The sequence below is a fragment of the Herpailurus yagouaroundi genome, unplaced genomic scaffold, assembly GCF_014898765.1.
Source record: "Herpailurus yagouaroundi ecotype Mexico unplaced genomic scaffold, PumYag 77, whole genome shotgun sequence".
In the NCBI taxonomy this organism is placed as follows: domain Eukaryota; kingdom Metazoa; phylum Chordata; class Mammalia; order Carnivora; family Felidae; genus Herpailurus; species Herpailurus yagouaroundi.
In genome coordinates, this window is record NW_024412388.1 from 470,932 (window position 1) to 494,589 (window position 23,658).

Here is a 23,658-nt window from a genome sequence, read left to right on the forward strand (position 1 = left end):
ACCCTGCCACCTCCACAGCTCCTGGACTTGCCTGACTTGCGGGCACCTTTCTCCAGGGCCAGTGACACTAGGATGGCCATGTCCAGTTGCCTCACACCCACCTGGAGGTCCTGGTTTGGGAAGATGCTGGGACTAGGACAAGCCCCCAACAGCCCTCCCCATCCTTACAGCTCAGACAAGACTGGGAAACAACCCCAAGACCTTCCCTGCTCACCAAACCCCTGTTCTGCGGGACACCCCCCAGGTCTGATGCTCCAAGTGCCTGCCTGGTTGCCACCAGCCTGACGCACACAAGCTGACCTTCCAGAGCAAGAGGACTCCAGAAGCATTTTGTTCTTTTCCAACCTTCCCTTTTTGGCCCCCAAGGAAGCAGCCTTTGTCAGAGCAGAGATGGCTCAGGTTCATGACCAGCCTTCCAGGGAAGACCAGCTGCACAGGAGCTCAACAAGAAATGCAACACCGGAATGAGATCAGAGCCGGCAGCACAGACACACCACGAGGACGGTGCCGCAGGCCGTGCACGGGGACAAGCAAGCAGAATGACAAACTACACGTTCTTCAGCGTCCAAATGTCCTGAGTAGAGAGAATTGTTTATTTAACCACGTAAAATGCATATATAGGAAACTTCTCTATTTAGGAGCTGGTGGCCTGCACTCAGCATCGCACAGATAAAAATATACGACTTTCAACACAGATCTAAATACCTTCACATTTTAAAAATCCGAATTCTCTACACAAGTTTTAAGCTGACGGAATTCAAGTTCTGAGTTTTCATATATAGCTTTAACTTGTATTAAACACATGTTTATTTACAAGGTGGATAGAGAATAAGGGGCTATTAAGGCCATTTTCTCATTGTGAAACGCTGCAAAATATGTACATAAGTACAACCTAATATAGGCAAAGATTCTAATAGTCATTTTCTTGGTTTAACGTAATTCAGTATCGGTACGGGAGTAAAGACACAGCCTGTCGTTAGCACCAAGCCACACCACCAGGACGTCCACATCCAGCGGCCACGGGGCTGCTGCTGAGGTGGGCCCTGTGCCGGCACAGCTGTGCGCCGTGCCCAGGCCGGCCTAAAGGGCACCTCGCCGGCCTCTGGATTCCATCTCCAAACTCATCACAAGGTCCAGAGTCAACAGCCGCTTCCAAAAAGAGTCTCACCACAGGGCCAGTCACACCGGGGTGTGCACACCAAGGGTCAAAGGGCAGCGCTCTGGGAGCCCCACGCCTCACCTCCGATGCCTGCTGTGCCCAGGGTGATCCCGCTCGTAGCGATGGCCTGTTCGCTCGTAAGACCGAGACCGCTCCCTTCGCTGATCTCTATAGTAATGACTTTTCTTCTTGTATTTCCCAGAATTATCTGGCCGCTCCCGTGAGCGGCTTCGAGAGCGAGAGGAGCTCCGGCTCCGGGACTTGTGTGGCTTCTGGGCGGGGTACTTGCAGTCCTTAGACTTCCGATAGCTCCTTACCTTGGAGCCTTTGTAGGGAGCGCCTCTGTGCGCCTGTCTCGGTGGGGAGTCACTCCTGCTCCGTGAGCGGCTCTGCGACTTGGACCCGCCAGACGTGGAGCCACTGTCACTTTTCCTGTTAGGAAGGACACCACCACCAAGCAGATGACCACTTGCCCCAACCACCTCAGGGTCAGGAGTGACTTTCCCGAGGGGCAGCCACACCCCCTCTAGCCACCCTGGGGAAAACACCACCCTTGCCAGGTGCAGGTCCTGGATGGGCCCTGCGCAGCACATACCTCCTCTTAGGAGAAGCAGATCGTGACGGGGACCTCGAGTAGCTCTGCTCACGACTCCCGCTCCGGCTTCGGCTCCCTCGCCCCTTTGGCAAGCTGAGGACACAGGGAGAGCAGTTACAGACCTGAAGTCCTTCCGGCCGACCCCAACAGCCTGCTGGGTACTCACCCGTTGACCGGGCTGTCAGCCTTGGCTTTCTTCATGCCCTCCATCTTCCTCTTGGCGTTCTTCACAGACAGGGGGGAAGGCTTGTTTCCTTTACCTTCTTTGGGGGATTCTGCTAGAAAGAATCAAGAAGTTTCTTATCAGAGAGGGGCACCTGGGGAGCTCGATCGGTTAAGCGTCAGACTTCGGCTCAGGTTATGATCTCGTGCTTCAGGAGTTCCAGCCCAGCGTCGGACTCTGTGACGTCAGCTTGGAGCCTGGATCCTGCTTCGGATTCTGTGTCTCCCTCTCTCTCTGCCCCTCCCCCACTCACACTCTTTCTCTCTCTCAAAAATAAACATAAAAAAAAAAAATTTAAGGGGCACCTGGGTGCCTCAGTCAGTTAAGAGTCCGACTGGCTCAGGTCATGATCTCACACGTCATGGGTTCGAGCCCCACGTCAGCCTCTGTACTGACGGCTCGGAGCCTGGAGCCTGCTTCGGGTCCTCCGTCCCCCTGTCTCACCGCCCCTCCCCCACGCTTGTGTGTCTCTGTGCCCCTCTCTCAATAAACTTAAAAACAAAGTTTCTTATCAGAAAACCGTTCTAACAAGAAGCACACTAGCAGAGCAAGACAACACCACTTCTGTGGGACTTGTGGAGACTCCCCGTTCCCGGCCTGGGACTCAGAACCTAAACACGCACCTGAAAGACACAGAAAGGCCACCTGTCTCACTTGACTTCCCTTAGGGACTAGGGATGTGCAGCATGCTTAACTCTAGGTAGGCCCCGACAACAGAATCTGCTGCTCCAGATTTATGCTGTTTTCATCAAGAGAGTAGCTAACTAGGTGGGCTGGATAAACAAATGCATTTTGGAGAGCGTGCCCACGTCTCTTGCTAATAAAAACGTAAGGAAGGAAGGCGCCTGGCTGGCTTAGTTGGTGGAACGTGCAGCTCTTGATCTCGGGGTTTCAATTTCAAATTCCACGTCGGGTGTAGAGATTACTTCAAAATAAAATCTTAGGGGCACCCGGATGCCTCAGCTGGTTAAGCATCTCACTCTTGATTTTGGCTCAGATTATGATCTCACAGTTTGTGAGTTTGAGCCCCACATCGGACTCTGCACGGACAGCCCAGTCTGCTTGGGATTCTCTCTCTCTGCCTCTCCCCAGCTCACACACACGAACTCTCAAAATGTATCAATAAACATTTAAAAATCAATTAGGGGTGCCTGAGTGGCTCAGTCGGTTGAGCGTCCAGCTTCGGCTCAGGTCATGAGTTTGAGCCCCACATCAGGCTCTGTGCTGACAGCTCGGAGTCTAGAGCCTGCTTTGGATGTTATGTCTCCCTCTCTCTCTGCCCCTTCCCTGCTCACACTCTCTCTCACTCTCAAAAAATAATAAACATTTAAAAAAATACTAAAAATAAAAAGTAAACATTAAAAAATTACTTTTAATAAAACAAACTAAATCTTAAAAAGAAGACATACAAGCAACGAAAACTCCTTTAGGAGCACCCCTCTCATTTCATATGGCACCCCAAACATATGCTGGGGACCCTGGTGCCTACAGACTGCTCAGGCCAGCAGCAGACACAGTTCTAAGAAATCTGGAGGAAAGGAGGGCCACACACCCCAACACTCACCCAGCTTGGGGGCAGGTGAGAACCCTGAAGTGCTGTCCAGGACCTGGGTGCCAGCAGGCAGCAAGCCCTTGGCCTGTGCCTTGGCCTCTTCGATGGCGTGCCTTCTCTTCTCCACTTCGCTTTCAAGGTGTGTCAGATCAACCTATGAGAGTCAAACTCCATTTACTCAGAACCAGATACCTCTAGTCAAACACAAATGCGTATGTTACATGGAAAAATATAGAACCTTTTTCCGGGTATAAAGCTGCAGGATTTTTAAGCAGATTTCTTGAATTTCTTCTTCAGTTGCTCCAAACAAAAGAAACCAATGGGGACGATTGGGCAAAGGGATCTGTAAACACAAATAGCATCACTGTCAATACTTTTCTTCATGGCCAATCAGATTCTTAGGGCAAGAAAATACAAGCCTGCCGGTCACCGAGACATGCTTTCTATTGGCACTGATGAGCATAATCTGAAGGACGCTACATAGAAGTTTACTGGAGACTGGAGAAAGAATCACACGGGGATCCCCTGTGGTGGCACAACACTGACCTCCAGTGTCCGGGCAGCAAGATAAATGCAGGCGCAGGCGATGCTCTCAGGCTGGAACCTCACGAAGACGTCTGTGCGAAGGCTGTCGTTCATGTAATTCCTGAAAACCAAAGGCAGGAGGAACTGCAACGCCCCGGGCACCCCCAGGATACCCGTGTGCGCCGTCTACGCAAGACCACTACTCTACGCAGTCTACTCCTGGGCTTAGAGCTACACGGTCCTGTGAGGCTCAGGATTCCTGGAGAGACATTCTAGCTGGGTTTTGTTGAGTACAGGATAGGAAAACAGGGAAATTACTGGAAAAAATCTAAAAAGCTGGCTGAATGTCAGACAACACGTGTTGCTATGAAAGAGAACCGACTTTAACTTTACTTTTCCCTCAACTTCTGGCTGCTCTCGTGCAAAGCACAATGCCTCAGAGAAAAAAGGTCTACCGTAGTGGTTGAAATGTACTTGATGAAAGGAATCTAAATGCTCAAAATCCGTAGTGCAGAGAAACATGCAAACTCAAATGAATGGGCTGAGCAGGCAGCCTGCGAGGGCTCTTCGGAGACAAGCCATCCTCTCGTGTCCCTTTTCCTTGAAGAGGCGCTCAGGGTCTGGCCCTTCTCGTTCCGTGACGGAGTCCACTTGGAAAGGGAAAACACCCTTGGGTGCATGGGAACATCATGCAGAGGAAGATTCAATGCCCAAAGGAAGTCCTCTTCTCAGGCTTATCAAAGAACCGTTTCCAAATTGTCCCATTTCAATAAGGAGTCTTAAAATGAACATTCATAAAATCAGACAAAAGCAACAAAACACTACAAGTTTCATCATAATCAATACATTTAAAAAACACTGTACTTTAGAAGAAATAAAAATACAAAACATTTGCATTTTTAATAAGCTTAAGGGTTTTAAAATTGGCTACATTTCAACATTTTCTTTTAGATCTGTTTCTCTAAAATAGACCAAAATCAGATCTCATATTAATTTCATCAATACTGCAAAAACAACAGATGAATTCCAAGAGAAGACAGTCAACTAGATCATACATTTACTGCTCCTAACGTATCCCACTACGGCGAGCCTTAAGATCAGGCCACACCCACAGGGGAGCCAAGTCAGGCTGCCGGACTTGACTGATACCCCCACCCCCCCACCCCCCAATATCTCTGCCTTAAACCCTGGCGAAGGGGACACACAGACCCGCTCCCGATTTCTCAGTGATACAGTCAACAAACGCCAGCTAGTGGCCCCTGGCTCTGGAAGCCCTTGCTCCAGGCACCAAGAGGTAATGGAGGAAAAACCCATGTGATGGCACCAAGGCCGTAGGTCTCAGAGCAATTCAAGTGAACAGTTCAAACACTTCATCAACATAACCATCAGTAACTTTTTTGGTTCTAATAAATGTTCAGTACTCAAACAGTGAGAACATTAATCTACTAACTTTTAAATCCTAAAAACAAAACAAATGAAGTCCCTGAAACGTGTATTTTAACTTATTGTACATCTAAGTTACAATATAAAAAGTGTCCATGAAATAACGTAAAGATGCACACCTTTTACTAAAACGTGTCAATACTCAGCTGCTGAAAAGAGCAACTTTAGGACTTCCAGGAATAATGACATAATCCCACTCTGAAGTCTGAATTCCCATCAGCCAATTCTTACGGCTTTCCGTAGAAACAATTTGTAACAGAAAGGTACTGCATCTTTATTGCACAAGAACAGCAGTTTTAAAGGGACAAAATTCAAGTCAAGACAGTTAACTCTAATCGATACAATTACCAAAGCACGACAGAGGATTACAAGAAGCACAACCGGCAGAGAACCACAGCAGCAGTCGGCCAGCACTATACTATCGAGAGCATACCACCGTCTAGAGCCGGCCTTCGGCGGAGAGCCTGCACTGGACTGGCTGAGGACGGCCGCTGTCCCTGCACCAAAGCGCTTGGACAGTAGAGGAGAAGTCTTAGTCACTTACCCTCAGAGGCTACCCTTTGATTGAAAGAGTACAGAAAAGAAAAGTCAAAATGGGTTCTCTATTAGAGATGCCATAGCACCAGACAATTCAGGCAGCAAAAATATGACCCTTACAGACTTAACTCGGTGGAAAAAATTCACAAAGCACCCAGCACTGACTGTTACCCTGGGCTTCATTTCTAGCACATATGCATCGTTAAAACCGGTCCCCCGAAAAACTTTATCCTAACCCTCTCTCTCCCCGTAAGATCCTCTCTAACGAGAGGCAGTTGGAAGCAATTTCACAGGAGATACAGGACCACTACATCGACGTTGGCACCGACGTGGGAAAGATGGTGGTGTGCCAAGTCAACCGCCCCCAAAGGGAAGCCCAGTAAGTGCTGTCCCGGAGGGTCGGGGGAGGGTATGGGCCACCTTACCGTTACACCAGTGCCTGATATATTGGGGAGGCTGACTGGAATTTACACAGCAGGAACACTGGGCACTCAGACAACTCCAGCCCACAATCAAGTCATGGGACCGACTACCCACTGCCCAAGTGCCTCAAATCAACATATTCCTGCACTGCCCTTGCTGGTCTCATAAAACAAGGAAAGTAAACTCACCATGAGGTCTGGACCAGGTGCTGGTTACGCTCACACTCTAACACCTGAAGGTACATAACGATTATCTGGAAGATACAGGTCAGGCAGTTATTACCAAGAACGCTGAGAAGCCAGAATCCAGATCTTGAGAGCGTCCATGCAGCAAACATGAGCCTCATGCTAGATCCCAGGGGTGGCTCCTGGTCAAATGCCCGGTGCACAGTTTGGCTGGAGGGGAGTTTTTGCTGACAGGCCCCGCTACCTGCTGTCGAACCCAGGCAGCACAAAAGCACGTGAGGACCAGGCTGCTCCCACAGCAGAGGCGGCCTCATTTTTCATGGCCGTCACAAGGCTGATTCTCATTCTCATCTTCGACATAGTTTCCACCAGTGAGATCAGCTTGTCCTAAACATCTCTGCACCCTAGTCACCAACTTACACAAGACACGGTGTGAAAAAAAAGTTCTAAAAACTACAGTAACTTATCAAGAATTTGAATGAATGCCAGAAAGTCAAACAAGCAAGAGAGAGAAGATACGAAGACATGCACCAAAAAAAAAGGGGAATGAAAGCAAAGATGCAAATTGCAGGTTTTGTTGTTGTTTTTTTTTTTTTTAAGAAATTTGTGTGTGTGTCACATAAAAGTTCCCCTGGTGCCGTATGGCAGCCACGCTCCTCGGCGGACATGCGCCACAGCGTTGCTTTAGCTCATTTCCAAACAGAGGGTTCAGAATCCTTCCAATACCCCCAAAAGAGGAAATAAGGCTATCACTAAAGCAACTTCAGAAAATTAGTTGTCGGGAAAGAAAAACATAAACGGACAGATTCCATTTTTACAAGTTCATCGCTCTCTGTGAAAACTCAAACTTAACGCCATTTCCAGAACTCTCAAACACGAACCACTAAAATTAATGGTATGAGAAGACTAACAAGTAACCATTCTGACGTTTTAGATAGAAACTGGAAAACCACATCAGGGATACATTTAGTCCTCTTCAGAGTTTTCGACCTTGGTGAGAACGGAGCAGTGGCTCAGGTGGGCTCACGTGGCAGCAGGGCCACATACCCACCTTGTGAGGGTGCTTCACGTGGACACAGAAACCCAGCTCTTTGAGAACTCGTCTTTCTGCCTTTATAATCTGATTCTTTAAGTTAACGTAATCTTGGTCCAACAGCAGAGGCACAGGCTTCCTACACAGACAAAGCACATGTCCACGTAAGGGTCAAAGACAACAGTCCCTCGAACCCCGATGACCGCCAACCGGTGAAAGTCTACTACACACGCCACGCCATACACGCGGCCTAGGAAGCTCGCTTCGTCTCCTTTAACACAAGCAGAGGGTCTTCCACAAACCCCGGCGCCAAACGTACTCTTTTCCTTACACGACCAGCCCAAGACGCACAACGAGCACTGAGCGGAAGATCTCGAGACCTCATCACACAAGCACGTCACCCGGCTCAGGACCCAAGTGTCGTGCGTTGTGGACGAAATGGAAAACCGACAACCACAGACGTAGACCGTTTAAACAGCCAGCGGCTGCGCTTTCCAAAGGACTTGCGTCAGCCCGAGGAGCACAGTCTGGGTCGTCCGGGCGGTGGTGCTCCACCGGGGGGCAATTCTGCTATCCCGGGGCCAGGTCAGGAGACCCGGTTTGGCCGTCACGACTGAGAGAGAGGTCGGGGATGCTGCTAAACACCCTGCCACCCACAGGACGGTCCTCGCGACAAAGCACCATCCGGCCCGTGAGGGCAGCAGTGCGAAGACGGAGAACACGGCTCCAGAGCGTTTGAGAGACTGGCGTGGGCACACCGGAGGCCAGGGTCCCGCAACCGTAGCCACAGCGCCCTGCCCTTGCCGCGGCTCCTTCGCTCAGGAACAGCACCCGGTGCGGACTTCCTGGGCCGCAGGCCCTGTCCCCGGCGCAGCTTAGCACCCCACACCCAGACACCTTCGCGCAGCCTAACGGTGAACACGAGCAGACCAACGCTTACTTTTTCTCTCTCAGGTGCCGAAGGCGATGAAACACATTGATGACGTCCCGTATCCGTCTCGGAGCCTCTTCTATCTTGGAGGCCAGGTGAACACAAGCCATCGACACGTGCTGGAAGGTGAGCATCGCACACACAGGTGGGTTCCTTCCACCGAGACCCTCCGCCGCCTCAACAGCGCGGCAGAGCAGCGAGCGGGGGCACCCCCGCAAGGGCCGCTTCCAAGAGGCCACTCGAGTCCCGGGGGCTCCCCAACCCCTCACGTACAGCACCCCGGCCAGAAGGCAGGTTCTCGCTCCTCTGAGCAACCCGCCAACAGCAGCCCAGGTTTTCCCTCGGTGGATTTCCGCGGGAAAGACACGGGGGAGCGCGCTTACCTCCATGGAATGCTTCACAAAGGACTTGGTATAAAAAAATCGCTGGAACAACACCTGCCCTGTAGCCATAGCCACCTGGAATAGAGAAGAGTTCCCCTCACTTCTAAAGCCACGACCCAAGGCTTTCGCAGCGCAGTCCCCTGGTTTCGGGCGACGGACACAGGAGCAGGCACTAAGCCGTGTCCCCAGTCCGCACAGGCTCTTCGCGCCCCGCTGCCTCGCCTCCCTCATCGCCCCTGACGGACGGCAGCGCTGAGACGCGGGGCCGGGATCGGCGCGGAAGCCGGGGCCCCTGCGGGGACGAGGAGGGGTCGGGGGTCGGCGCCAGGCCCGGCTCCGCCGCCAACAAAGGGCCCGACGGCCTCCCCCGGAGCCGGCGCGGCGGTTACCTCGGCCTGAGGCTCGCGGCCGCGCCCTCACCTGCGGCAAGCGGAGCAGGATGCCGGCCGCCTGGATGAGCTCGCAGCCCACCACGCGGAGGTCGGTCTCTGTGTCGGTGTCGAGGCCACTCGACATGGACGGCGTGAAGCGGAGCTTGTCGTCAGGCAGGAGGCAGTTCTCCAAGGTGATGAGCACCCCGGAGTACAGCCGGTCCCCGATCAACATCCCCTGCGACCCGGGGGCTGCGTTCCCCGACCCCGGGGCGCAGACCGCTGCCGCGGTGGCAGCCGGCCCCGGAGTCCCAGCCGCGACCGTCGCCGCCGCCGCCGCCGCCGCCGCCATTTTGTGCCGCTGACTCCCCTTCGGGCTCCTTCCCGGCAGGGCGGCTCCTCGCGACGATCCACAGCCACGACTGCCCCGCCCCCTCCGCGTGCCATTGGTTCGTTCGGCGGGAGGCCCGGCTCCGCCTTGCCGCGATTGGCTGGGCAATCTACCCGTCAGCGTCGCGACAGACGTCGACGCCGGAACCCCGCGAGGGCGGGGGCGGGCTCGTTACCCAGGGGACCCCGCGGCGCCCGGGTGAGACCAAGGTCTGCGGCCCGACCCGGAAGCAGTACTGGCGGTGCCCTGCCCGGCGAGTCCGAACCTTCGGCACAAAGCCTTGGCAGCTCGTGGAGCTCCCGCTGCAGCCCCAGGGCTTCTTGGGGGGGCGGGGCCCGGCCTACCCTGAGAGATTCTGCGCGCGGTAGGCCGACCCCGCGCCGGACCGGCGGGGCGCGGCACCTTTGCGTGAGGGCGCGTGCGGGGGCGTGGCGGCTTTCTTTCCGCCGGGATTGCGTCCCGAGAGCCGGGCTGCCCGGGGCGTGGGAGCAGGGCCCGCGGAGGCCTCCGGTGGCCGGTCGACGGGATGAAGAGATTGGTGCGCGTGCTGGTGAGTTGTCTCCAGCCCGCGCCCGCAGCCATGGGGTGCGGTTTGCCGGAGTTGATACGTGACAGCTGGCGTGGTCGTTATCCTTGGGGTGCAGATGTTGCCACCAGATTCCTGAAATTCTTGCCTTCCAAACGGGGGCCACGGGAAAAGTAACTGTAAACGTTGAATTCGATGTTTCTGCGGAGCATGGGAAAAGGCCTTAGTTCTTCCCGGGATCGGGGGAAAGAGAGCCAGGGTGGATGGCCCCCGGAGGGTGGGAGGGAGCTTGGACTTTATTTTCCGGTGGGGGGCCTTCGAAGGGGTTTGTGCATTTGTGAACCCCTCTTGATCCTGAACCTCCGTTTCCTCATCAGTTACTCCTAGCTCTCTCAGGGTTTTTATCTTTTTTTCTTTTTCTTTTTCTTAACGTCATCTGACAGCAGTACTGCTATCGCGTCTGTACCAGAGGAGTAACCAGAGGAGTAACAAATGATTTGTACCGAAACTTTTACCAGGAGTAGTGCGAGAACCCACGTGAGGATGCTGGGAAAGCCTGGGTGAGGGGCAGCTGGGGTGGGGCAGGTGCAGACACTGCCCTCGCCTCAAACTGCTCAAACCCAGAGGCCACCATTGGCTTTCACCCCTGGTGATAACTTGATTTTGCAACTCAAACAGTGCCAACCAAGATCCAGCCTTTTTCTCATCTCACCCCTACCTCATGTTGGCAGCTCCAGAATGTCCTCACACTGTTCAGGAAAGGAGGAATTTTTTCTTGTCTGGAAACTCCAGGAAACAGCTTGTTTCCCTTTGGCACTGCCTGGGTGATTTTTCCATCCCCTAAGTAGTGGCCAGAAACGAAGGAAAAGCTGATGGCTCTAGCCAGTCAGAGCCAGGCCATGCACCCAGGCTTACATGAGGGGAAACCGGGATCCTGTTGCTGGGGGGGAGAGTGGGTGCTGGGGGCCGCCCACGGCTGTTTACCACACACCCATGCTCCTTTATTGAGATGCAAAAGCAAAGGCAGGCAGCTCCGAGGCAGCAGCTCACTGCACACGCAGCTCAGCCCCACACACCAAAGGGCCCTGTGTGTCCTCCACCCTGCTGTCTATTCAAAACCCACTTACTGACTAGTGCACATTGAGCACCCTGGGTGCAAGAGACCGTGAACAACTCAGCCCCGCACCTCCAGATGGTCCGGTGGCCTTCATTAGACACCAAGAGCCAGGAGGAGGGGCCTGTTAGGCCAGTACAGTAACTGAAGCCAGAAGAAATGCTGGCCTGTAGTTAAGATGAAGTAAAGTGGACAGATTCAGGAGATCGCCAGGTGGTAGGCGGTCAGGACTTGATTGGTTCTCTGTGGGTCTGGAGGTGGGTGCTGAGTCCACAGGAACCCGGAAGGACTTTCAGGGGACTACTAGCAAAGGATGGAGGGCTCATCATGGGAACACTAGGAGCGGGGGCAAGGTGGGTGCCCAACTGGGTAGGCAGGTGTACGTTGCCAGGTAAATGCAGACAGCCGCTGCTACTGTGGGCCTGAAGAACTCCCCTGGGCTGGAGCGTGTGGGAGGGTGAGGCAGAGGGCAAAGGGAGACTGCGTGGGAAGAGGGGAGGGAGTCCATGGTCCTTGGGGGTCAAGTGCTGACTGTATGTGTTGGATTTTGGTTCCTGATGGCTTTGGTGAGAGCTGCCTAGGCCTGATGGGCCCGACTGTAGACCCAGTGGCAGGAAGCAAGAGGTGGAGACGAGAGCTGGCCAAGAGGGGAATGTGAAATACACGCAAGAGAGGCTGAGGGTGGCCTCTGCTCACCAAGAGGGTAACCGGAGGGACCTGGGCCTGAGCAGGGAGGCAGATACACCTGCGAGGCAGCAGTCAGCAGTGGACAGACATAAGGGACATGCAGAGTTAGAGGTGCGGTGAGTTCTTCCTCGTCAAGGTAGCTGGCATGTTGGGAACCCGTTCTGGGCTTGACTTTGTGCTTAGGGAGAGCCACCCAGCTTGCTGCTCTTACTGGGCTGGAGAGTGAGGAAGCAAGCAGGGAAACTGAAACTGGCACTCAAGGTGGCCCAAGAGCTGAGCACCATGGTCCCTGCTGGAAACTGAAGACAAGGGGAGGGCTGGAAGGGTAGAAGACAAGGTTAAGCCTGGGCAGGGTCAGAGTGGGGTTTTGAGGCTTGAGTTCTGAACAGACTACCCACAGGAGATCTCAGGCTCCGAGAGGAAGCACAGGCTCAGTTGAACCCCTCAACCTGGCAGTCTCCCACGGGGCACCCATAGCACGTGTGCTTACACCAGAGAACACAACTCAGAACACTGAACACCACACCACACAAGCTTTATTTATCTGTCTCAATGAGGGAAGAAGGGGCCTTACACGCCTTTGACTAAAATGCAAATTAATGTAACTGCTGATCACACACTGTTGACAAGTAGTTTTTAGCTCCTATTTTAGCTGCTGTGATTATCAGGGGGAAAAACCTTTTCCTAAGACACTCCGCTGCAAAGAGCATGCAGAAAGCATGCATGTCGGAACCCCCGCTCAGCAATCCTGCACCACTCTGGAAAATACGCCTTCGGGCTCTTTCCCATCCCCCAGGGCAGCAGCAAATCCTTCCTGTCGCCTCCTTTTGGCCAAAGCAGCCAAAGATTTAAAAGTCTTTGGTTCATAGATGGCTAGATCCGCGAGCACTTTCCTGTTGAGCTCCACCTGGCACTGGGAAGAAAATCAAATCCTGTGTCAGCATCGGAAATGTGTTTCAGTGAAAAGCAGCAAGACTGAATGCAGCTGAGAGTCCTATGGTCTCTGCTGCTAAGCACATCCTGCATGGCTCCAGGGCGGCCTCTGTCCTGGGACACATGGTCTGTTTGAGGAGGTGGAGAGCACAGGGCCAATCCTATCAAAGCAGGATGCTGGAGGATAAATGTGGACTAGGACAGGGGAAGGCATCGCTGCAAGAGGTGATGTACGTGGACAAGAATGCTGGCACCCAGTCCTGGTGCCAGCCATGGAGTTAAGAACCTTGTTTAGGCGGGCACCTGGGTGACTGAGCGTCCAACTTCAGCTCAGGTCATGATCCCATAGTTCGTGAGTTCTAGCCCTGCACTGGGCTTACTGCTGTCAGCGAGGGGCTAGCTTCAGATCCTCCGTCCCCCTCTTTCTCTGCCCCTTCCTTTGCTCACACTCCCTTTCAAAAATTAAAAAACAGAAACCAAACTAACAAAAACCTTGTTTAGGGTCAACGGCCATCACCCAGACAGAGCTATGACTGCTGGCCTGGAGTAGCCCTTTAAGTCAGCTTCAAAGAGGATATCACAATTCTCATTCTACGATGAAATGAGACACAGAGAAGTACGTGAGATGGGAGCACGGAGTCAGGAACAAAACCAGGCATTCCCAATTCCCACCTATCGGGTAAAACTGCAGGTGACTTCTGAAAACTGACGAACTTGAAGAGCAAAAGAAAGGATAATCCTGCGGATCAACCCAACTATGCAGGGGTGGCTCCTCTGCTACCTGGGCCTTGTGTGCCTTGGGCATAGTCCGTCCTGAGCCTTAGCTCCTTGTCAGTAAAATGGGGATGTCACGCATGAAGATCCTTGCAAAGTACCAAAGGCAGGGCGTGCTACGCGCTAGACACACAACACCCAAACCCCTTTAAAAAAAAAAATTAAATGCAAACAAAAGGAGAGGGATTAGCATAATCACTAGATTCAACAATTACCAAGATTTTGTGACACATGTTTAATCTCTCCTGCCCAAGACCACCACCCTACTGTTTCACACCAGGAGTTTCAAATTCATCTGCTTCCTCATCGGAAATCTTTCAGTGTAAAACTCTGAAGTTACACTTTAAAGTAAAGCTAAGCTTTCTGCTTCTTCTCTTGATGGGGAAACATGAGGGCTCATGTCCTGGTACCACCTGCCCTACTTCCAGTTCTGCTACCAGCCAGGCAAAGACGAAGCCATTGTGAGGAGTCCCTAAACTTGCCAAAACTCCAACCTGAGAACTTGGCAGGGGGCTGACACTCTGCTGCCCGTTGTACTGGACCACACCAGTTGGGCCACTTTCTGTAGATCTCAACAGACCATGTCCTCAACCATACCTTAATTAAATTGACAATGAATGCTGGGTACTTCAGGCCATGTTCCTGGGAGGCAGCTGTAATTCGATTAATCCAAAGCTGAAATAAGAAAACATCGAGATGCTTAAGAGCTAGTTGTCCAGGGGCGCCTGGGTGGCTCAGTCAGTTTGGTGTCTGACTTCGGCTCTAGTCATGATTTTGAGGTTTGTGGGTTCAAGTCCTGCATCAGGTTCTGTGCTGACAGCTCAGAGTCTGGAGCCTGCTTCAGATTCTGTCTCCTCTGCCCCTCCCCCACTCGCGCGCACGCGTGCGCATGTGCGCGCTCTCTCTCTCTCTCTCTCTCAAATGACTTTTTTTTTTTTTAATTAAAAAAAGAACTAGTGGCACGTGGGTGGCTCAGGCAGGTAAGTGTCTGACTTCCGTGCAGGTCATGATCGCATGGTTCGTGAGTTCAAGCTCCGTGTCAGGTTCTGTGCTGACAGCTCAGATCCTGGAGGCTGCTTCAGATTCTGTGTCTCCCTTTCTCTCTGCCCCTCCCCTGCTCGCACTCTGTCTCTTTCTCAAAAATAATAAACATTAAAACATTTTTTTGATAAAAATTTAAAAAAGAACTGGTTGTGCATTACCTCCACAACTCCCAGCAAAGGTTCTGAGTCAACTAAAAGTCAAAGTAAACTTTTTTTTGCAAAAGTAAATAGAAAAATTGCGGTGCCTGAGGGGCTCAGTTAGGCATTGGACTCTTGGTTTGGGCTCAGGTCATGATCTCACAGTACTCACAGTACATGAGTTCAAACCCCACGTCGGTCTTTGCGCTGATAGCAAGGAGCCTGCTTGGTATTCTCTCTCTCTCTGCCCCTCCCCTGCTTGTGCTCTCTCTCAAAATAAGTAAACTTAAAAAAGATTAAAATAGAAAAGCAGTGCTTTCTATTCAGGCACACTGGGCTGTAGTACAGTCAGCCAGCAAAGGCTGATGCTGCTTGTTCAAATGCAAGATTCTAAGTGATAAAAAGAAAGTCCCACGGTATAAAGCACTAATTCAATACACATTTTTAGGCCCCGAGAAGACAAAAATGAGCAAAAGATTCTGTGGCAGACACAGCTCAGTGTACAAAAGATACACACCGATGAACTACAACAGCCACTGAGATCAGTGCTACCAGGTGGGGATGAAAAACCTGAGGTGAAAGCTTCACAGAGGGGGATGGAAAACGGTCTTGAGGGAGGGGCAGGGCTGGAGGGAGGGAGAAGCGTCACAGAGGACCCTCCTGGCAAGGAGCAGCAGGGTAGGTTCCAGGCACAGCAAAAGGTCTGAAAACTGCAGGGAAATCAAGGCTGGTTAGGTTCAGAATGATCTGGAAGGTAAGTCAGAGTGATGTGGAAGTTTCTGCATCAACAACAAACCTGGTCTGTTAAACAAGGGCTTGGATTGTGGGGCAACTGGGTGGCTCCTTCAGTGGAGCATGCAACTCTCAACCTTGGGGTTGTGAGTTTTAATCCCACGTTGGGTGTACCGATTATTCTAAAAATAAATCTTTTTTACCTTTGCTTTTGTTATTATTTTTTTAATCTTAAAAAGAGGGGGGATCAGATTCTTAAGGCATTCTTTACTCAATCTTAAGATGGTACTCTGGGGCGCCTGGGTGGCGCAGTCGGTTAAGCGTCCGACTTCAGCCAGGTCACGATCTCGCGGTCCGTGAGTTCGAGCCCCGCGTCAGGCTCTGGGCTGATGGCTCGGAGCCTGGAGCCTGGAGCCTGTTTCCGATTCTGTGTCTCCCTCTCTCTCTGCCCCTCCCCCGTTCATGCTCTGTCTCTCTCTGTCCCAAAAATAAATAAAAAACGTTGAAAAAAAAAATTAAAAAAAAAAAAAAGATGGTACTCAAGTCCATTTTCTTCTTTTACTTCAGTGGTTCTAAAGTTTGAATGTGCATCAGAATTATTAGAGGTTGTTAAAACAGATTTCTAGGCCCCACCTCCAGAGTTTCTGATTCAGTGGGTGCGGTGGGGCCTGCGAGTCTACACTGCTACCATGTTCCTATGTGAGGCTGCTGCGGTACCGGGCCCCCGCCCCACGAGGAGAACCTCTGCTCCCATGAGCAGCAATCTGGCCTGGCCAGATACCCACAAGGTCACAGGAAGCACCACCTTACCACTCTGAGAAAATAAAAGACACAAAGAACAGAGCTGGGATGCAGAGGCCACTCCTGCACACCAGGCCATCATGTGCAGGGATAGTCTATCATGCTGTGATCCTAACCTACAGTTAATGGGGCATTTCCGATTTTCAAGGGTCAGAATTCTCCCCTCTCCCCTATTCATTCAGGCAATATTTGCAAAGTGTTCGTGATCTAGGCGGGAGGTTACAGAATTCAAAAGAACACAAAGCTCCCTCCTAATACTTACATTTGGGGGCTGGGAGCAATAACCAATCAAGTCAAATTTGTGGTATATTGGATGCTAAGTGCACGAGATTTAGGGACGCCCACCGCAGGCAGTGAGCAGGCAGTGAAGCAGGACCCAGGGCGCAGAAGAAACCAACCATAAGTGCAAACAGCCTGTGAGGAAGCAGGCTTGGCCGCCTCCAGAAGCGCATGGGAAGCCAAGAGTGGCCCCGGGGCAGGTGAGCCACACGGGGTGGCCAGGGACAAGGTCTCAGTAACCAAGTCGGCCTGGGGGCGACTTTCATTAGGGGTGTGGTGAGAAGCCACCACAGGGTTTTAAGCAGAGGAGAGATGGGAGCAGTAGAGACTACAATGGTGGCTGGTGGAAGGAGGGAGACGGACAAGGAGGCTTTGACACGGGCCCAAGTGGGAGTGGGTGGGGAGAAGGTGAGCTCCAGGACATCCCAGATTCGGTCCGTGGGGTGGCCAGAATTTGCCGGGTTTCGGACGTGGAGCGAGTGAGAGAAACAGGAGCGCCTGGGGGGGGGGGGGTGCTCAGTCGGTTAAGCTTCCGACTTGGGCTCAGGTCATGATCTCCTGGTTCCGAGTTCGAGCCCGGCGTGGGGCTTTGTGCTGACAGCTCAGAGCCTGGAGCCTGCTTCGGATTCTGTTGTCTCCCCCTGTCTCTGTCCCTTCCCTGCTCACACTCTGTCTCTGTCTCAAAAATAAACATTAAAAAAAGATCTGAAGCGAGAGAAACAGAAACGAGGAGACCGGCGGTGGTACTGAGGGCGGAGAAGCCATCCCCTAAGGCGGGATGGGGGGTGGGGAGCGGAGAGGGTCAGGACCCAGAGGCCTGTCTCGCTGGGTTCGAAATGGCTCTCAGACGGCGGAGAGTCCAGCCTCCTCCCTGCAGCGACCGCGGCTCTCCTGGCGCCACGAGGAAGGGTTGGGAGGGAGGGAGGGAGGGGCCGACCAAGCCTAGCCTCCCCGGGCCCGCGCTTACTGTCCTCATGTTCCGCTTCTTCAGTCTTCGCGCTTTCGTGCATTTCACAAACGCTCTGGTCACCGCTCTGACCGCCAGCCGGTAGCACCGATTCTTCCTTCCCCGAAAGTGCTGGGTGAAGAAACGGAAAAGGAGGCTGGTCAGCGCGCCCCGGGCCGGGAGGAGACGCGGCGGACGCGGGGCGTGCGCGGCCGACTCACCCGCGCGTGCTGCAACACCTCCCGGACCCGCCAGTAGCGGTCAGTGAGGCGGCTCCGCAGCCACAGCGGCGCGCCGAGGAAGACCATGGCACCCACCGGCCGGCGCCCGCGCCCGGCCGCGCACGCGCCGCACCGCCCTCGGCGGAAGCGGTGGCCGCGCCCGAGCGCTTCCGGGTCGGCGGCCCGGAGGGGACTTCCGGGGCGCCGCGAGCGCTCCCAGAGGCCTCACCCGCGGGCCGAGTCTTGTGCGCGTTCCCGTGCGTGACAGTTCGCGTCGCTGGGGGCTCGGACGGGCTGCTGCGGAGCGCCCTCCGCTGGGGCTGGCTGCCGCCGAGGGGGTGGGGCTCCCAGTCTTTACAGGGCAGCGCGTCGGGCGCGGAAGGGGCGGTGGAGAAAGGAAACGTTAATGGTTCTACTCGTAGGAACTGCCCAGAATGAGCGGAAAGGTGGGAGGGTGGAGTGGGGGGGGTGGAGATGGGGAGTGGCCGCCCGTGGGCACGTTTTCCTTTTGGGGTGATGAAATGTTCTGCAACTGGATACTGATGACGGTTGCGTAATGTTGTAAAGATGCTAAACGCCATGGAATTGTCCACTTTAAAATGGTCAAAATGGGTGCTCACTTCAGCAGTACATATACTAAAATTGAAACGAAATGGTAAATTTTATGTATATTTTACCACTATATTACCATTGATTTGAAAAATAATGAAGTGGGGGGGGCAGAATGGGAGCATGCAGTTTCTTTGTAACTTAAAATTTTTTTTAATGTTTGTTTTTGAGAGAGAGAGAGAGAGAGCGAGCGAGCAGGGGAGGGGCATAGGGACACACAGAATCCCAAGAAGGCTCCAGGCTCAGAGCTGTCAGCACAGAGCCCCACGCAGGGCTCCAGCCCAACCAGCAGCCAGCCAGATCATGACCTGAGCGGAAGTCGGTGCTTAGCTGACTTAGCCACCCAGGCGCCCCTTCCCTTTTTTTCTTTGTAACTTTTGAAATTACAGAAAAGTTGCAAGACTACTTCTAACTCCCCAAGGTATTTTACCCCATAGTACCAACTGTTTACAGTTTTTTCAAATTTTTTTTTTATTTTTAATGTTTATTTTAGAGAGTGTGTGTGCGTGTGTGAGCAAAAGAGGGGCAGTGAGAGAGGGAGACACAGAATCCAAAGCAGGCTCCAGGCTCTGAGCTGTCAGCACAGAGCCGGAAGCAAGGCTCTAACCCATGAACCGTGAGATCATGACCAGAGCCAAAGTCAGTTGCTTAACCACAGTTTTTTCCATTTTAAGATTATTCTTCCTGGGCAGAATAACTCCTGGGGCGCCTGGGTGGCTCAGTCAGTTAAGCAGCTGACTTCGGCTCAGGTCATGATCTTGCGGCTTGTGAGTTCAAGTTGGGCTCTGTGCTGACAGCTCAGAGCCTGGAACCTGCTTGGGTTCTCTCTCTGCCTCTCTGCCCCTCCCCTGCTTGTGCGCTGTCTCTCAAAAATAAATAAACATTTAAAAACTTTTTAATTTGCATTCATTCGTTGGAGCATTCATTGTTAATTTTGTGACCCCATCGTTCTTCCTATAGTTATTGGCACTCTACTTAAAGAAGAGCTTTCCCCTTTGGGAGGGGCAAATTTAAATAGTGTTAGAGGGTGCAGTGAGAGAGTAGTGTTAAGAAGGAAGTGACTGAGCCAAGCAGATATCTGTGGGAAGAGTTTGCCAGGCAGAGGAGCCAGCAGGTGTAAAGGACTAGAGGCAGAAGAGCACCTGGTATGGTCAACAACAGCAAAAATGTTGGGAGTGCTTGGCTGGCTCAGTTGGTGGAACATGTGACTCTTGATCTCATGGTCAGGAGTTTGGGCTGGGCCCCACGTTGGATGTAGAGATTAAATTAAAACTAAAAAAAAAAAAAAAAAAAAAGACAACCAATGTGGTGGGGGTGGGGCAAATGAGAATCCCAGGGATCCCTGAATCAAAGCGAGCAAATCAGAGGCAGGAGATGGAAGTTGGTGAGGATGTGTAGGACCTTGGTCATGTAAGGACTTTGATGTTCTGGCTACCATGCTGCATTTGGGATTCCTCACAGCATGGTGGCTTCAGGGCAGTCATTCCCTGCATGGTGGCTGAAGCGCAGGGTGGTGTGGATGCCTTATCGCCTTCTTGGCCGACCCTGTAGGGCCATACAGCATCATTTCAGCAGTACTCTGGCAGCTTGAATAGTCACAAAAGTTCACTCAACGTCAAGGGGCAGAGGCACTGACTCCAACTCTGGATGGTAGTGTTAATATTAAAAATAAAACGGTCAGTTTTACCAGCAAAAAAAAAAAAAAAATGGGTTTATTTGAGAATAGAAGAAAATTACAATCGGGACAGGCAAACTACTGGAAAATCTGGAGCGACAACCACACGCGACTGGTTTCTAGAGGAAAGTGGCAGTTGGAGGAACTGTTGCAAACAAAAAGTCCACCGGAGTAAACTGAGAGTCTGAAGTATAATGGCTTCTCATTGGCTGAGCTGTTGCTGGGGAGATGAGAAAATCCTTTTTTCTTCAGCTGGGGTCATGAAGTAGCATCCACCTGCAGAGTCCCTCTCTTCTTGTTCGGTCAGCAGTTGAGGAGGAGCGGGAGGTCTGAGAGCTCCCCTGACCGAACCTCCTAACTACATTTTAGTGAGGTTTTCTGTTATTAATTTTCGTGGGAGAAACATGGAAATCACATTGTAGAGAGAGTACGGGAGCTGGGTGAGGTTCCTAGGGCATCTGAACGCGTCAATATGACACATTTGTTTCTCACACTCGTGAAAGGTGAAGTCATTACGGGCATCATCCAACTTATTAAATAATCTCAGAGCTGCCGTTTTGCAAACAGACTGCAGGGAGACGAGGGCTCAAACAGGGAGACCAGTTAGGCTCGAAGCTGGCCTGGCTGGGGCAACATGACGTTCCAGGCGAGGCTTGGCCATGGTAGACACAGTGGAGGAGGTCAGAGGCAGTTGAGTGCCCAGTGTGCTCTGAGGGTAGAGCCCACAGGCTGTGCCGGCCAGCCGCGTGTAGGGCCATCCTGCACCTTTGAAAACCATCTTCACTGAGGATCCTGAAGACGTCCCTCCGGCCCCCCCCTTCCCCCCCTTCTCATCTCCTGGGTGTCTGCCCTCCTCACGTAGTAAAAAGCCTACCAGCCACCCTCCACCCCAGGCCTAGGTCTCACTAGGAGTCATTGTTATTTCCGTCTCTCTGGCCCCCCATGTCCAACCTGCCAGCAAGTCCAGGGGGCTCTTCCCACAGAATCAGTCTGATGTTGAGGCTTATCCCACCCCCGCTAACATGCCACCATCTCACTGGTTTCCCTGTATCTTCCTTCCCCAGATACAATCCACTCTGTACATGGCAGGCTCCTGAGCAGATCAGACCACGTCGTATTCACACAAATTCCCTCAAGGCTTCCTGTTGCCCTAGATGTAAATCCAGACACTTCCATGGCAGGGGCACTAATTTGGCACAACTCTCACTTTCCAAAAATGAAATCTGTCCTATAAAGCTGTTCTCTCAGGGCACCTGGGTGGCTCAGTCGGTTAAGCATCCGACTTCAGCTCAGGTCATGATCTCAATGTTCGTGGGTTCACGCCCCACGTCAGGCTCTGTGCTGACAGCTTGGAGCCTGGAGACTGCTTCGGATTCTGTGTCTCCCTCTCTCTGTGACCCTCCCCAGCTTGTGCGCTCTCTCTCGCTCTCTCTCTCTCTCTCAAAAGTAAAACATTAAAAAAAGATTTTTTTTGAAAAAGATGTTCTCTCAGGAAAATTATAGTTTTAAATCGAACAATGGTGGTGATTTTTCTATGAGGATACAGAGGTGGACAGTCAGAGACAAGCGTCCCTCTGTTTCAATTGTACCGCAGGAGTTTTAATTTATGGAGACGGCTGAGTGATGACAGGGAGAGGCTGATGCCATTGAAAGTACATTTCTTATTACCTGCATTTCCTGAGAGAAGAGGGCACACCGTGCCCTACAGGGCCGCAGAGAGAGGCACCAGTGTCCTCTGGAGGCAAAAGCGGGAGCAAGGGGAAAGCTCCGGCCAGAGCCTTTATTGGGGTTCCCACAGGAAAGGCAAGGCAGGGCAAGGAAAGCAGTTTAGAATTGACTGGTTGGATAATCCCAGTGGTCGTTGGTGCATGGGGCCTGTCCCTAGTTGACAGGTACCTGACCCTAGATAATTTAGGACAGGGGGAATGTCAACTGAGTGTGGAGACAGGACAGCAGTTCTGAGTACAGGCTCGATCACAGGGGAGATGGAAACAGCTGGGGCCATTAGTTCGGCCCTGTAATACATGGGTGCCAACAGACAAATACCGGATCTAACAAAACACAGGAAGATAATCCCCATGTACAGAGCAGCTGAGAGTGACAACCCCATGATGGACCCAGGGGACACTGTCAGGTGTTAGTCAAATCTGTTGCCACAACTCAGTCTCTCTGCTAACGAGTGCTGCAGGGGTGATGTGCCCCCTAGGGGGCAGTGGGGCAGTCCCAGGCCCATTACTGGAGCTCAAGCCACTGCCCCCCTTCTCTTCCAGGAACCTCTCAGCTGTCCTCCCCTCTGTCCAGGCAGGCAGTCTCGGCCCAGAAGAGAGGAGCCTGGCACACTCGGAAGGCTGTGGGGGCCTGGAGCCTTCTGCCCAGCTCAGGGCCTCTGGGGCTATGTGCCCCTCCCACTCCTACTCTCTGCAAAGGGTGAGCAGCGCCTGGGGCAGGCCCCCTCGGACACCAGGTCCCGGACCACCTCACCCCACTGTGTCCTCAAGGTGGGGCTAGCCCCTCGGCTCAGCAGGAGCTCTGCGGTGGGGCCGTGGCCGTGCTCCATGGCAAGGTGAAGGGGGGTCTTGTGGAGCCACCCAGCAGCATTGACCTGCGCTCCCCTGTCTAGGAGGTGGCTGGCAACCTCTGCATGGCCTCCCCGAGCGGCGTGGTGCAGTGGTGTGAGGCCCAGTGAGTCTCCAGCATCCAGCTCCGCTCCCCAGGCCGCTAGCAGCTGGACAGCGGGCAGGTGTCCACCAGCAGCAGCCCTGTGGAGTGCAGAGCGACTGTGCCTGTCCTTGAGGCTGGGATCTGCCCCACGGTCAAGCAGCACCTCCATGTCCTGGAAGAGGAGGGAAGGAGAGGACAGGGACTGGCCCAGGCAGGTGAGGGGCTGGGGCCACACAGCTTTTGTCTGACCCACACCTCATCTGGCCTCCCCGACCTAGCAGCCTCTTTCTCAATGCCGCTTCCCCGCTTGGTAAGAATGAGCCAGCACCTCTGCCGGTCTGAAGGGGCTCTACTCCAACACATCCACTTGGAACTTCTCAGCCAAAACCCAAGACTAAGCAGCCGGCTCCCCCCCTCCCCGCTGCCTAGGGACCCGCGGGACTCAAGCACACTCCTGGTGCTCAATACATACTCGTTGCTGCCGGTCATCAGAATAAAGTCCGAATGCCCTCCCCGCCCCCAGGCGTCCTCCCCGGGCTTCCGAGAGACGCGCAGTCAAGGCTGCCTTCAGGGCCCCGGCAGCCCCTCCCCGCCGCCCCTCCCGCCCTCCAGTCTCGCTCGGTCTGTCCGGGGGGGGGGGGGGGGCCGCCTGTCCGCGCCCTCCCCGCAACCGGGCCGGAACGTACCTGCGTGCGGCCCAGGCTCGCCGCGATGCCGAGCGCTGTGGCCCCCGCGCCGTCCCGGGCGTCCACCCGGGCCCCGCGCGCC

The 23,658-nt window shown here is 53.2% G+C and overlaps 3 protein-coding genes across 8 annotated transcripts in view; all 3 read right to left on the minus strand.

Moving 5' to 3' along the window:
• Positions 1 to 557: 557 nt before the first annotated feature.
• On the minus strand, positions 558 to 9,742 carry CCNL2 (cyclin L2). 6 transcript variants are annotated; one of them, XM_040458313.1, is made up of 11 exons: positions 9,410 to 9,733; positions 8,990 to 9,064; positions 8,616 to 8,725; positions 7,694 to 7,814; positions 6,646 to 6,710; positions 4,076 to 4,175; positions 3,768 to 3,872; positions 3,542 to 3,683; positions 1,921 to 2,029; positions 1,755 to 1,847; positions 558 to 1,591 (listed from the first exon to the last, which is right to left on the minus strand). In XM_040458313.1, exons 1-11 carry the CDS (start codon positions 9,710 to 9,712, stop codon positions 1,237 to 1,239), a joined length of 1,578 nt encoding a protein of 525 aa, XP_040314247.1. In that variant the 5' UTR covers positions 9,713 to 9,733; the 3' UTR covers positions 558 to 1,236. The 6 variants fall into 6 exon arrangements, 5 of the variants coding, with proteins under 5 accessions (XP_040314247.1, XP_040314246.1, XP_040314250.1 ...); XM_040458312.1 differs by having other exon boundaries at positions 1,921 to 2,032; positions 9,410 to 9,731; XM_040458316.1 differs by lacking the exons at positions 6,646 to 6,710; positions 7,694 to 7,814; positions 8,616 to 8,725; positions 8,990 to 9,064; positions 9,410 to 9,733 and adding exons at positions 4,583 to 4,832; positions 5,931 to 6,044 and having other exon boundaries at positions 1,921 to 2,032.
• A 2,850-nt stretch (positions 9,743 to 12,592) lies between these two features.
• Positions 12,593 to 18,081, minus strand: MRPL20 (mitochondrial ribosomal protein L20). The gene is made up of 4 exons (XM_040458415.1): positions 17,946 to 18,081; positions 17,746 to 17,856; positions 14,383 to 14,460; positions 12,593 to 12,991 (listed from the first exon to the last, which is right to left on the minus strand). The coding sequence occupies exons 1-4, from the start codon at positions 18,030 to 18,032 to the stop codon at positions 12,818 to 12,820; spliced, it is 450 nt and encodes a 149-aa protein (XP_040314349.1). The 5' UTR covers positions 18,033 to 18,081; the 3' UTR covers positions 12,593 to 12,817.
• A 3,631-nt stretch (positions 18,082 to 21,712) lies between these two features.
• Positions 21,713 to 23,658, minus strand: part of ANKRD65 (ankyrin repeat domain 65) — a 3,431-nt gene continuing 1,485 nt past the window's right edge. The window contains exon 4 of the mRNA XM_040471503.1: positions 21,713 to 23,147. Coding sequence (XP_040327437.1) covers positions 22,622 to 23,147 — 526 coding nt within the window. The 3' untranslated portion in view covers positions 21,713 to 22,621. The remainder of the gene's footprint in view (positions 23,148 to 23,658) is intronic.